We start from the raw sequence: 14,775 nt of genomic DNA on the forward strand, positions 1-14,775 counted from the left end.
TCAAGAAACATCCTTACCTTTACCATAACTCAAGTCACATATTATTAATAAGTAACATATTTTAATTGGACTATACACTTGATCATGAACACTAGTAATAATTAATTTGAAATATTATTTATTTTTTAATGAAAAATTGAGTAGTCTAAGAAATGAATCTATCAATATTTAAAAATGAGTTAAGCCCAAAAGAAGAAGGACCTAATTGTTGTAATAAAAATGAAGGCCCAAGAGAAAGGCATTAAAAAGATTGAAATGTGTGCGCACGTGCATACATGTGTGCAAATCCTGGTGGGAATTCTGAATTGCCATATGCACACGTGCAGACATGTGTGTGTGAGTGCGTGTTTTAATTTTTTTTGGAGTGGAAAGGAAGTGAGTGCATGTGAATTTTCCCACTTAAAAACACACATATGACATAACACATTTAAGAAAAAAATAAATATTATTTTTCCTCAGTTAAAAACGCATTAATTACTACAAGATAAGTACAATTAGGCCTGGATTAATTTGATTGTCAATATAAAATTGGTGAAAATAAGATTAAATAACCTAATCACAGTCCAATTATCTTGCTAGGGCAAGATAAAATCAAGATAATATAATATTTGCAGTTCGACACGATAATTTATCAGCGATACCAAACATCGAACAAAGTACAATAATTATACAAGGACTAATCTCCCTAATCAAACGAGGCCTTCGGAAATAATTTAATCTACGTTTTAATGCTCCTACTACACAATAAAAAAAAAAGAATCCTATAGGAATTTCTTTACTATATTAATAATACAATGATTTTTTTTTTTAAATAGAAAATACTGAATAAAATAGATCCATAAAAGAATCTGATGCACAGTTTAGTTTTACTGAAGTACCATCTTGCTGATAAGTACATATTTATTTCTTTTTCAGAAATAAAAAAAATTAAAAGAAAAAAGAAGAAAAGCAAAATTTTGAACATCTAGTGGTCAAACTGACCTAGTTTTTTTTTTGACTGGCTGCATTACCATATGTCTTTTCTTGATCCTATCCCTTTTTATTTTAATTTTTTTTTTATCTGGCAACATAGTACAATTAACTAATTATTAATTAGTTAAATGTTGATCCAATTTTGGAACTAACACTAACAAGTTAATTGTTTAATTCCGGAAAAAGAATAAATAAAATTACAGAGTTTTGATATAGAATTAAAGAAAGCAGCTTTTTTCAGACCTAATAACCAAAGAATGTGATATTAAGGCCACATGCAATTTCATATATAGTAATAAAACATGAGAAATTCGAATTTTGAATTAGCTAGCTGGAGGCAATATATATCATAGGTCTCAATCCTTGTGGGATTTAATGATTTATTCAAGAACAGAATAATAATTAGTCACGTTTTATTTATTTTTCTGATAACGAAAAGAATGCATAATCAACTATATATGTGTACTGGATTAACATACACTCTCGTATAATAGCTTGCAGACTTGGTACGAGACGTCAATCACACTTGACTAACCATGGGTCACGTTTTATGTCCGAAATCGTGTTTAGAAATTCCATGCCATTCAATTGGAGAATTTTTTTCAAGAGAATTAAAAAATTGATCAAAATCGACATAATTAATTAATTGATTAATATTTAGGCCAAGATACATATAATCGAACGGTATAGGGATATACTCACATGCAACTCTAATCATTATCGACAACCGTAACCTTAATTACTACATTATTGAGATTTTTGTTCGAACAAAATAAATTTCACATATGTTTAGGCCAATTTATAATGAGATTATGATCAAATAAAATAAATAATTTTTTCCCCTACAATTATATCATCTATTTTTGTTAAATTTTGTTTATGACATAGTGATCTCTCTCTCTCTCTCTCTCTCTCTCTCTCTCTCTCTCTCTCTCTCTCTCTCTCTCTCTCTCTCTCTCTCTCTCTCAAAAAAAAAAAAAAAAAGGAAAAAAGAATTGAGTAGGGTAGTGTACCCCGTTTTAGGTTATCAATCCTCGCTGTCTTTGCATGTGAACAATAAACCCATATTCATTCCCTCTTCTTCTTCACCCCCCACCCCCTACCCCATGATATATACATATACATATGAATCTATACATACACGAACGCACACACACACACAGTAGACGGTGGCCAACTGGCATTAATGTTTTTTGATTCATTCTTGAAAAGAGTTGAAACATATAATTGTGTTACGTCGCGACAAAACCCTCACACACACACACACACACACAATTGTTTATTAGTATAGGATTTTCATTCGTCGTCGTTATCTCTCAGTCTCTCACTTTCTCTCTCTATATATATCTCTAGAGAGAGAAAACATTAACACACAGTATCACAAAAACGAAAGCGAAACAAACAAATAATGGATTACAACATGTTCGGAAACGACGTCGATCGAGAATGCAGCAGCGGGTGCGAGTCCGGCTGGACTCTCTACCTCCAACACTCTTCTTCTTCTCCCTACCTTTCCTGTAATATTAATAATAATTATCAAGAACACGATTCCGCCATTGATGCTGGCAGAAGAAGAAGAAGAAGAAATATTACAGAAGAAGCCAAGAGATTAAAAGAAGAAGACGATGAAGAAGAAGAAGACGAGGATTTGTCAATGGTTTCCGACGCTTCTTCTGGGCCACCACATAATAATAATTTGCACGAACAAGATTACAGCTATGGCGGGAACGGGTTTTTCTGTAAATACGCCGTTGATGAAGACCGGAATAACAGTAACGCCGTTATTAGCAGGAAAAAGAACAGAGATAACCGACGTCGTATTAAGCCTGGTCAAGACCAGTCAACGTTGCTTGACGATACTGCTAGTTCTCCTTTCTTCGATTTCTCCGATGTAAGTTCTATTATTATTATTATTATTATTATTATATTATTATATATTATTACTATTTATTATAATTACTAATTTTAGGTTAATTTATCTTCATTACAGAAAACGTTCACCCACCACCCTCCGCCGGAGAATATACCGGAATATTCCCAAGGATATTCCTCCACCGTACAGTTTGAAGTACGTTACATTATAAGTTGCTACATTTTAATTAAAAAACACGCTTTAACTTATTCTGAAAACACGTTTTTAATTAATTACCATTTTTAATTTTTTTAATTTTTAATTTGCTTAGGTGAGACCTCCATATCAAGAGCACTACGATTTCTTTCAATCCCCACACCAAAACCAGTTGAGTTTCCTTTAATCTTCTTTTTTTTTTTTAATTTGGAAATAAAAAAATCATTTATTTATTTATTTATTAATTTAATTGAAGCAGGTGGTTTGAAGGTTAAAGAAGGTGATGGATGCCACGAGGGCAGGTTTTCTTACAAGGCAAAAGGAGAACTGAATCTTTATAAGGGATTTTTTTTTTTTTTTTTGTCTCTCTTCTTTACTTAAAAGAGAAAAAGAAGAAGTTGAATTTCATTTTAAATTTGTTTAAGGAATCAAGATTTTCTTGTCTGCAAATAATTGGGAAATAATTATCGTATATATTTATTTATTTAATGTAATTAAATTTAATTATCGAAACTGGGATTCTTCTACCAAAGGTAACGTTAATAATTGTCAGAAAAAACACACGATTTAATTATTCAGTATATATGTCATATATAATTGTCAGCTACTAAGATATATATTAAGTGGGCCAAATATTTTTTTTTAAGTGGGCCAATTCATTGACATATCCATTACGAGAGAGATTTTTTAATTAATTTTTTTTGGTAATTCAATTAAGGGCAAATTACGGCCACCCCTGAGCTATGGTCAAATTACGCAAACCCCCCTCATGTTAGGGTAATTACAGCCACCTCTCAACTATGTATTTATCTTACGAAAAGACCCATGCAGAGGTAAATTTAGAGATGTTAATTCAGTAAAACCCGGACCAAAATTTCGGTACGCCAACATTTCATTCCGTTTACTGAACTAAATATACGATTTGGTTCGGTAAATAACCGAATTACATAAATTTTACGTAAAAATATTTAAAAGGAGGGGGGTGACTGTAATTATCCAAACAAGAAGGGTTTTTTCGTAATTTAACCATACATTAGGGGGTGGCCGTAATTTGCCCTTCAATTAAACAAACTAATCCAATTTAATAAAATGACAACAAATTTCACATTTCCACCCAATGAAATACATCAAATAATCTTGAACCATTAATCTACACATAATAATACACATACCTATATATATGTATTTAGTTTAGTGGCTGATTACTTATATAGATCATTGGTTCAAAACCACCGGATGTGTTACAAACTTACAACACATGAACCTTTTGCACTAAACAGAACGAAGCCACATGTGCAATTATGACAACACATTTGTTAAGTAGATCAAATTATAGTATTAGTTAAAATTAGTTAGTCACCAAGTATATATAATGTGGTTATACTTATAATTGTATTAAAAGTTAAAATCTTGGTGAAAAATGTTTTTTATTTTATTTTATTTTTTATTTGCTATAATGTGGACAAGACCTAATTGTCTCTTAGTGTGCAGACAATTAGGCTCCACCTTAGTAGTTTCTTGTAACAAAATGATATTTTTTGGGAGATACTATAGTTAATATATGATGAAATAATCAATAATATAAGGGATTAATTAAAAAGGTTGTAATAATATGTTGGAATATTTCATATGCATCTTTATTACTCTTTACAAAGTTGCAGAGATCCTGCCTCACATCTTCCAGACCCAATAATCCAATATATATATATATATATATATATATATATATATATATATATGGGATTATATTATTATTTTTTTGTTGACAAATGAACTCGCAATTAATACTCAGTGAAAACTAATAATTTCTTTTAAATAATAATTGATTTTGATCCGGACTAAATAAAAATATACTGAATTATTAATTCGATAATTTAATACTTCACTACATTAATACAATTTTGTTAGTTTCGACAATATTAATTTATAATGGTTTAACTGTAACTCAATTATTAAAGTTAAAATCAGATATTTAAATATGAACTATGTATATAGTATTTATCAACTCTCATAAGGGGAGTTGTTACACGGTCTCAATTATTAAACTTAAAAAAGAGATATTTAAATTATAATATTCACCTATTCATTGGCAACATTATTTTAAATTTAAAGTAAGACAAGAAAAATAAATAAATAAAAAGGTAGCAAAGAAACAAATACAATATGGTAGAGAGATGATTAGACTGTTCCTCTTTGATTGCAGTGATTATGTTGGATAGGATCAAGAAGAAGGGTATGGGAGTCAAAGAAGTTGTCTTGCCAACACCCCACCAACACAATTATTTCAAAAATATTAAATAATTATCTTATAATTTATGATAAATTACGAAAAAAAACTACTCTTATTGGATAAATTACAACTACCACCGAACTATGAATTTTCGTACACTTCTACCCTTACGATGTCAAATTTAATGAAATTTTCTACATTATATGGAATATTCCGAATCAAATTTTGAAACAAGATGATCATAAGATGTGTCTCTTGGCTTGTAAATATATCAGATTGTGGTGCATCATAAACTGCATTTCTGAACAGCACGAGTACAAATTGGAGTACATTCCACATAATGATCTAAGCATAATGAGTTTTTTTTTCCTCGTAATTTGACTTTACCGCAGGGGTATAGGTGTAATTGAGCATATATAATAAAGAAAATTAATTGAGGGTAGGAAGACTGTTCCCAATAGTGATGACAAGAAAGAAAGAGTAAAAGTGTAGAAATAATATCTTGTTGTGAAAAAGAAAAAAAAAACTCCTTATCTCAATATCTCTTCTGGTGTATACAGAGAGCAGCTGCTGCTGTGTGTGTAGCTATATTTTGGTAACAGGCCCACAGAGGGAGGGGGAGGCATGTGTTTTGAGGTCAGTTGAGCTGGATTTTTGTACTAGATCACACACTACCACCTAGTACTCTTTTTCTTCATTTTTTGGACAAATCTTACTTTTTATCCCTTCCTATTTTACCCTTTTCCCCCTATTTTCCAACAATATTGTAAGGTGATTGAATAAATTGCTTGAAGCTAAGGGCATACTCACTCGGTTTTGTGTGTAGAAATTACGGTTGATACGTTCACTTTTACGTGGATTTTTGTTTATATTTGTAATTTAACTGGTGGATTTGTATGTGAAAGATGCAAAACGAGAATTAGAGTCTAACATGGTCAAAATCACGTTATAAGTTGCATCTTCTTTTAAAGAGATCGGTATTTACGTTGGTAAGCTCTATGGAAATTCGAACCAAATTTTTCGAGTATTGATAAAAAGAAAAAAAAAAGTTCTGATTTTTCAACAGAATTGGGATTAGTTTTTCACTTACGAAAATTGATTTTTTTCTAAAACTGTCTTAATATCAATGTGATCCGCCTGATTTCCACATCTAGTATTGGTTACATGAAATCAAATAAAAAATATATATGATTTATTTTCCCAAAATCTGTATAGCATGGGTATTATATTATATGAAGCACAAAATGAATAGAGAGTACAAAAAAGAATGATGGTATGAAGAAAATACAGATGGGGATGACATAAATAATAAATGGGAAAGAAATGCAAATTTTGTAGAGACAGTTGTCATTGCCATCTTAAAGTGTCGTGTCAGGGTATATTAGGGAGTCTACTGGACCACAATTAAATTTTTAACTTTATTTTTATTTTAGCAAATCACAATCACAATCACAAAAAATAAAAAATAAAAAAAAATGATTCTTGAAATAAATAAAATATGTTCTATGCTAGAATCTGGTACGGAAATTCAGTTATTTTATGAAGTAATATTGGAATTTATTTTAGGGCCTTATAGAAGCGATGGGATTAATGGGCCAATGCATAGGCCTAATCTACATTTATTGGGCCGCCCCGTTTCTAAAAAATAAAAGTACTAAAATAATTATGGTAAATTACGGCCAACCCCTAGTGTAAGGTCAAATTACGTAACCTCCCATCATGTTTGGATAATTACAACCACCATCATCAACTATGAAATTTCTTACACGTCCACCATTGCAGTGTCAAATTTAGTGTAATCTTCTAGATTATGAGAAATATTTTCCAGTTTGTACCTGTTTTATTGCATCCGAGCTCCATATTTTCAAACGATCATAAAATGTGTCTCTTGGCTTGTAAAAATCAGATTGTGATGTATCAAAAACTGCATTTTTGCACAAAACGAATACAAACTGGAGAACATTCCACGGAATGTAAAATATTCTGTTGAATCTGACACCATAAAGATGGGCGTGTAAGAATACTCATAGTTGATGAGTTTTTTCATAACTTAACCTTACGTCGAGGCCGTAATTTACCACTCCAAATGTACAATCATCAAAACATAAAAATTTCTACACAAAGGACGTTAAAAAAAACAATTGATTACCAAAACCCCTTTAGTAAGCAATACTCCTCTTCCTAGTAACAGCATTACTATTCACAGACCTGGAATTCCATAATTTGTGAACATCTGCCTCACTAAAACAACACGGCTTCTCTTCATCAATCCTCCCAATTCTTCCTACTCCGGTGCCGTAGCTCACCGCCACCGGTTTCCTCCAAACAAGATTCCCTTCCGAATCAACATCCACCCTAGCTCCGCCACCGCCGCCTTTTCTCATGGAAATCATCGGCATGAGATCCTGTATATCTGCGCCGCCGTTATCTATATTTTTCAACGAGCTAATAATTGTGTTGTCGTTTTTGGGCACAGTGCACTCCACAACGCCGTTGCCTTGATCGCAGTGGCACAGAGTCTTGGAGTACAAGTGTTTTGCTCTTGTCAAGATTCCATTTTTCTTGGCCATTTTTTTTTTGTTAATTCAATAAATCAGAAGGGTTTGCCGGAAAGAAAACATGTTACATTAATTTATAGCTTGCGAAAATCGGGTAATTGTGATGTTAATTTATCACTTGGGACGATTTGAATTATACGGCAATGCTGTGAAATTTGGCTGTTTCAAGGGTCATTATAAAATTTGCTGCCTAAAGTTCAAAAGAATGGTCAGATAGATAATAGACACATAAAACAAAGGGTAAATTACGGCCACCCCTCAGGTACTGTCAAATTACAAAAACGCCCATCATGTTTGGGTAATTACAACAACCCCTCAACTATGTATTATCTTAAACGTGGTGTTTGTAATTACCTAAACATTAGGGTTTTTTTTTTCTTAATTTGATACCAATTAGGGGTGGCTGTAATTTGTCGAATAATAAATGATACGATACATCACATGTGACATCTATATAGGGAATTTTTATCAAGATCCAAAATCACTCTGTTTTTTTTCTTTCTTTATTCTCTTATTTTATTTTCTTCTATAGAGTGTTACCATAATCTCAATTTTATTTTATTTTTTTTTTGACAAAAATATATATATATTTTGTTAAATAATTAAATACAAAGATAATAAAATCCAGAACCTGCAGTATTGGATCAGAGTGGGTACAAAGAGAGCCATCTCTCAAACATGACAAAACATTCTTTAGGCTTGTACTCTGGAGCTGTATGACCTGCACCCTGCAAATATATATAATTTAAATAAATTTTTATTAAGTTAATTTTATTATATTACATTCATTCATCAATTTTTTTTTATTATATTAAAAAAAAAATAAAAAATTGCAAGAGTTTAAGAAAAAACCTTCACTGTAGCAAAGGTGATGTAGGCTTGATTGTTTTTGTATTTCTCTGTGTATCTGCAAAACGATGAAGACAAAGTTCAATAGTTCATACTAATTTAACACGATAAAACAAATCATTATTTTTACGATTTCTAGACCGAATCTAAAATCGAAAAAAAAAACGAACCCTGCAACTTGTCCGTTGGCAGTCCACGGCCTCCATTCATCGTCAACGGTGAGATTTAATTCTCGTATCCATTTTAGAGTGCTCATGTAGGGTATAATCATGTCATGATCGCCACTGAGAAAACAAACGAGGACAATTAATTCAAAAGCATTAATAATAAATAAAAATTATGCCAAGGATTAAACTCGAGAGAAAATATATTAGATATAATCATATAAATCAATATTGTGTAGCTAATTAATAAGTAGCCCCCACCTATATGCCAAGGCTTGAAAGCCTTTCTCGCTGAGAAGCCGATGATCTTCGAGAACACTTTCCACATCATACTCGTAAGTTAAGCTCGTATTGCATCTTTTCCAATCGGGTATCGTTCCCTAGTTTTTAATTCCAATTAACATTATGAAACACGAGGAATATATTTTTTTTTCTTAAATACTGGAAAAAAGATGTCAAACTTCAAAATTCTCGGTTTTTTTTTCTTCGTATTACCTTTCTTATGTGAAGAGCTTCTTGGACACTTTCATTATTCGCCCAAACGTAAGAGCTCGCATAATTATAATTCTGCAAACAGAATGACTATATAAAAAGAAAAAAAAAACGAGGAATATATGAAAGAATATTCCAGACAGAAAAGTAGAAATTACACGGCATAACGAGTCGTCTTGTGTGGACATGAATAGGAAGTCCTCGACTGGATCATCTTCTACAAATAGTGGGTCCCGTTGAGAGTTATTAGGGTTTGGTGATAAGAATTTGCACATCGGTTCCAGAATGTGGGCATTGTTGATAAGCTTTGTGCACTGCACTAGTATAAAAACAAGAACAAAATTTTTTTACAGATGCCATGTATAAATGTTAAGTAAGAAAATAATTTAAGTGTTATCGACCTCATTAACAAGACGAAGAGCGTATTTGCATTCTATATTATCTGGATCCGGATTCACGTACTCTCCGAGACAGCTGCTTTTTGCTAGCTGAAATATTTTTCAACTACTTTATTACGTTCGTATTATCCAAAAGTGTAAGTCATTAATCATCTAAAGACCATATAGTAAAAAAGGGAATGAAAATACCTCGAAATATTCATCGGATACGAGTCCCATTCTGTGAGCATAAGGAATCTTTTCATTGTCATCCTTATTTGCATCTGTCCTTGAATTACCAACAATGTATCCCTGGTTTAATTTTCTCAAAAAATGTTATAATGGGTAACAAAGATTATATAATCGAAAAAAAATAAATAACAATATCATTTACTTGGAGTAACATTCGTGGCTGAAGTCCGGCTTCATTACCTGGATTTACGAGCACACACTATTGTCAGCTTAATCTTGATGATGTAAAAAAAAAAAAAGAAAAAAAAAAATTATTATCAGAACTTAATTATCTTGAAATTCCACCTTCTGATATGGCACGAGCTACCATGGGAGTGATTTTGCCTCCGTAAGAGTCGCCTGCGATGTATAGGCGATTTTTGAGAAATCTAGGGTGGAGTGACAACCACTGCATTTCAAAATGACATTAGCCTAACTCAGGTTATTTTCCACCGATTATAAATAATAAATAGAAATCGGTTTTATAGAGCCATCAACTTCCTCTAGGAAGAGTAAAAAGGATAACGATTCTTATTAGAAACTAACTAACCTTCCTCAAGAATACGTAATTATCTTCTGTTGATTTAGTGTCGGACGTAGCGTAACTTTCTGATGTGTTGGTATAGGAGAATCCGGTTCCGACAGGGGAGTCTATGAATATAATGCTTGCGATCTATATATAATATGTATGTATGATTGCAAAAGGTAAAAGTCAAAACAATTGAAAGATGATGAACAAAGTAGCTGCTTCGAAATCGAACCTTTGTCCATGAATATGGATTTAAAGTGAAAGAAGGAAAGCTTCCATCGAAATCTACCACATCAAACGCCAACGGACCTGCAAATATATTTAAAATGAAATAAATCCAATTAATTTAGCCTGGATCTTGTTTTCAATTACTATTTTTCCTTAAATGTCAAACTTGTTCTACATCAAATATACCAGAACCTATGATGGCACAATAAATAAATCCAATTAATTTAGCCTGGATCTTGTTTTCAATTACCTAATATAGTTGGGATAATAGCTAAATCTATTTGGCAATTAAATCTACAAAATTCAATTTCTCTTGGGCAAAATGTCAAACACATTGCGGGCAGAAAGCTTTCTGCATGCGTCACTCAAATGCGGCGGCCAACAGCCACCACCACCACCGCCGCCGCCGACAATAGGCAACTTAAAAGCAGACAATGAAGCAGAGCTGCAGAGTTAGTAAGTATCAACAACAGAATTAAACTCACCGATTTCGTAAACGAGGCCGGAAAACCCAGAGCAACCGGGTCCGCCGGTGAGCCAAAAAATAAGAGGGTCCTTTCGCGGGTCTCGCTCCGATTCAACGAAGTAGTAGAACAGTTGAACTTCATCGTCATCTCCAACGCCAATGTACCTGATTCCAACAAAGTTGAAATGAGATCCACAGCAAATAAGTTAACAAGCAACAACTTCCATGGAAATTATATAGAAGAAAAAAAAAAAAAAAAAGAACCCGACCCGGTTTCGAGTTTGAAAGGCAGAGGTCCGGGATAACCGGGTAGGGTATTGACGGTGGACTGAGAAGCGGCGGCGGTGATCAGTAAAAGAAGCAGACAGTACGAACAAGTGTTCATGTGATGCCTTTTGCTAATCTCTTTTTAAAGGGCATATTACAAATAAGCCCATCAGTGGGAACTTATTCATAAAGAGATCCAGACAATATTCTCCTTTACCAATAAGTCCACACATGGTCCAGATTTATGTAAAGGACTAAAATAACCCCTCTTACTTTAATATGCTCCAATTTCATCCTTAACTTACTTTAACTTCAATTTGACCCCAACTTTCACAAATTATTCAATTTTGACCCAAAACTTTTTTTTTTTCACAAATTTTTTTTTTTTCAAAAACTTTTTTTTCCCGCCGGATTCCGGCGTTGACCGGCAGTCAACGCCGGTCTCCGGCGTTGACTTTTTTTTTTTTTTTTTTTTTTTTTTCCTTCCGGATTTTTTTTCCGGATTCCGGCGTTGACCGGCGGTCAACGCCGGTCTCCGGCGTTGACTTTTTATTTTTTTTTTTTTTTTATTTTTTTTTTTATTTTTTTTTTTCTTCCGGATTTTTTTTCCGGATTCCGGCGGTCAACGCCGGTCTCCGGCGTTGACTTTTTAATTTTTTTTTTATTTTTTTTTTTTTTTCCTGTAACTTTTTTTTCCGTTTAAACAGCAATATTGCTGTGAATGACAGTAATATTAACTATATTACTGTTAAACACAGTAAAATTAACTAAACTATAGTTTAACACATTGATATTGCTATATTAATCTCTAGCACATTAATATTAACACAACAAAATTCATTATTATTGTATAATAAAGTAATATTACTATGTTGTCCGTTCAACAAATGTAAACAAAATAAAAAAAACCAAAAGAATTAATATTACTGTGAGTGACAGTAATATTACTATAGCAACAGTAATATTACAATAGTAGACAGTAATATTATTACGTTACTTCGTGAATAACTCGAACAAAACAAACACCCCAAAAAAATAATAATATTGATGTTGTTGACAGTAATATTATTGTGTTTACAGTTATTTTACTGTCAACGACAGTAATATAATTACGTTGACTTGTCAACAAATCAAAAAAAATAAAAAAAAATAATAATAAATAAAAAAAATATAATATTGCATTAATTTACTGTCAACGGCAGCACAATTACATAAATGTAATGTCAACGGCAGTACAATTACGTTAATTAACTATCATTGACAGTATAATTACGCTAAATTACTGTCAGTGACAGCACAATTACGGTCAACGTGTAGCGGCGGGCGTGGAAAAACAAAACAAACCAAACAAAAAAAAAAAAACTTAAAAAAACACTAAAGAAAGAGACCGCCGGAAACCGGCGAAAAAATCCGGAAGAAAAGAAAAGAAAAAAAAAAGAAAAAAGAAAAAAAAACAAAAAAAAAAGTCAACGCCGGAGACCGGCGTTGACCGCCGTAATCCGGAAAAAAAATCCGGAAGAAAAAAAAAAAAAAAAAAAAAAAAAAGTTTAAAAAGTCAACGCCGGAATCCGGCGGCAAAAAAAAGTTTTTGAAAAAAAATTTTTTTTTGAAAAAAAAAAATTTTTGGGTCAAAATTTAATAATTTGTGAAATTTGGGGTCAAATTGAGATTAAATTAAGTTAAGGATGAAATTGGAGCATATTAAATTATACTCCAAAAAAAAGTCAAAATTGAATTTTTGTGGTCAAAATTGAACTTTTATGGACAAAATTGATTAATTTGGATTACAATTAAGAATTGGGTATAAATGATTGAGGGTAATATTGGGATATACATGAATGTTTCCTTTAGTTATAATAAATATTAAAGGGATGGGCTTATTGGTGAAAGAGATATGTCCCCTATACCTAGAATAATAAACATGCTTGGTTGGGGACTTTTGCATAAAAATCCCCTTTTTAAATAGATAACGTTTCTGGTAAATATATTGCAAAATCATTATCCATTCGTTGACTATTCTAATGCCAATCATTCAATCCAAAATTTTATAGATTTTATTTATTTATTATTATTATTTACTTTTTAAATAGCCTGTTTAGTATATCTACACAGATAACTACTCACTAAACTAATATACAATTTCAACTTAATTTGTTAATTTATTGAGTACGCATACTCAATACCTCAAAGTTCAGAGCAAGCATCATTCCCAATTGATTTGTATTTACAACTACATTCAAACCTCTGTAAATTAGTATTAATATAGTCAAATATTAAATTATTGTACTAGTGATTTAATAAATTTTTATCGAATTGGAATTTGAGAGATATTATTATTTAAATGAGATTATTAGTTTATCGAGGTTCTACAATAAAGTTCTAGTAACGAGAATTTGGTGATGAATGCGTAGTAAATTTTGAACCCAACTAAATATGGTAGGTGTTACCCCCTTAGACGGAGACATCGACTATAACTCGAGTGTGGCCGAGTTATAGTTGAAGTGGTGCCAAGAAGTGTTGGCACAAGGCATGCTACACATGGGCCAAACGGTGGCCGAGAGATGGGCAAGTATTGAGGTGCTTGGCCGAGAACAACTAGGCAATGCTTTCGAGTGATTGGCAAGCATTGAGATGCTTGGCCGAGAAAGGCATGACAAGTGTGGGTAAGGCAAGCGGGCTGAATAGCACGCGTGCGGGCATAATCGATCCTTAGGGGCGCGCGCGCGCCGATTGGGCAAGCCGGGCAGCTAATTGACTTGGGAAGTTACGGAAGGCAGTTGTGGAGCGGTTGGCATCAGCAACGGCTTAAAAACCGTCCCTTATATGTTGTACTAGTGAGCCAAGTGGCTGGCCTGCGTGCCGCCATGTGTCCCTTGGCAGTTTAGTGTGTAAACTGCATTGTACCTTGTATTTATAGTCCCTTGAGTGCACAAATCCGACCCATTCAGATAGAGGGACTCAGATTGCAATTGTTAGCATCTGTTGTGAGGATTCTTTGTGTGCACCAAGGGCTTTCCTTGTATTATTCGTGAGTGAATCAATAAAGGTTGAGCATTGCTCGTAAATTGCTTGTGTTGTTCGATTTCCACTGCATACTTGTGATTGTTGTTGTTTATTTGATACAACGATGGTGCAATACGTTTGTGTGAAGAATTGTTGAGTGGGCTGACTGATTTAGTGCGTAAATCAGGCCGTACGGTGGGAAAATTTTCGATTTGGAAGCAAGATTTTTAATTTGTGAATTAAATAAATCAGAAGGGTTTGCCGGAAAGAAAACATGTTACATAATTTATAGCTTGCGAAAATCGGATGATTGTGATGTTAATTCATCAATTGGGACGATT

General features: G+C 32.7%; 2 protein-coding genes across 4 annotated transcripts; one reads left to right on the plus strand and one right to left on the minus strand.

Annotated features, from left to right (window-relative positions):
* Nucleotides 1-2,254: 2,254 nt before the first annotated feature.
* Nucleotides 2,255-3,524, plus strand: LOC105957398 (hypothetical protein). The gene is made up of 4 exons (XM_012981320.2): nt 2,255-2,863; nt 2,963-3,040; nt 3,156-3,211; nt 3,300-3,524. The coding sequence occupies exons 1-4, from the start codon at nt 2,381-2,383 to the stop codon at nt 3,313-3,315; spliced, it is 633 nt and encodes a 210-aa protein (XP_012836774.1). The 5' UTR covers nt 2,255-2,380; the 3' UTR covers nt 3,316-3,524.
* A 4,246-nt stretch (nt 3,525-7,770) lies between these two features.
* Nucleotides 7,771-11,584, minus strand: LOC105957470 (serine carboxypeptidase-like 18). Of its 3 annotated transcripts, none has more exons than XM_088823891.1 (15): nt 11,434-11,584; nt 11,184-11,329; nt 10,703-10,779; nt 10,492-10,614; nt 10,248-10,350; nt 10,105-10,142; nt 9,921-10,022; nt 9,735-9,821; nt 9,492-9,647; nt 9,337-9,408; nt 9,103-9,221; nt 8,848-8,961; nt 8,681-8,735; nt 8,460-8,556; nt 7,771-7,789 (listed from the first exon to the last, which is right to left on the minus strand). In XM_088823891.1, the coding sequence occupies exons 1-14, from the start codon at nt 11,547-11,549 to the stop codon at nt 8,473-8,475; spliced, it is 1,392 nt and encodes a 463-aa protein (XP_088680017.1). In that variant the 5' UTR covers nt 11,550-11,584; the 3' UTR covers nt 7,771-7,789; nt 8,460-8,472. The 3 variants fall into 3 exon arrangements, with proteins under 3 accessions (XP_088680017.1, XP_088680015.1, XP_012836843.1); XM_088823889.1 differs by lacking the exon at nt 7,771-7,789 and adding an exon at nt 7,938-8,018; XM_012981389.2 differs by lacking the exon at nt 7,771-7,789 and having other exon boundaries at nt 8,291-8,556.
* Between the last annotated feature and the right edge of the window lie 3,191 nt (nt 11,585-14,775).

The sequence above is a fragment of the Erythranthe guttata genome, chromosome 2, assembly GCF_056151865.1.
Source record: "Erythranthe guttata isolate IM_541 chromosome 2, IM_541, whole genome shotgun sequence".
NCBI lineage: Eukaryota > Viridiplantae > Streptophyta > Magnoliopsida > Lamiales > Phrymaceae > Erythranthe > Erythranthe guttata.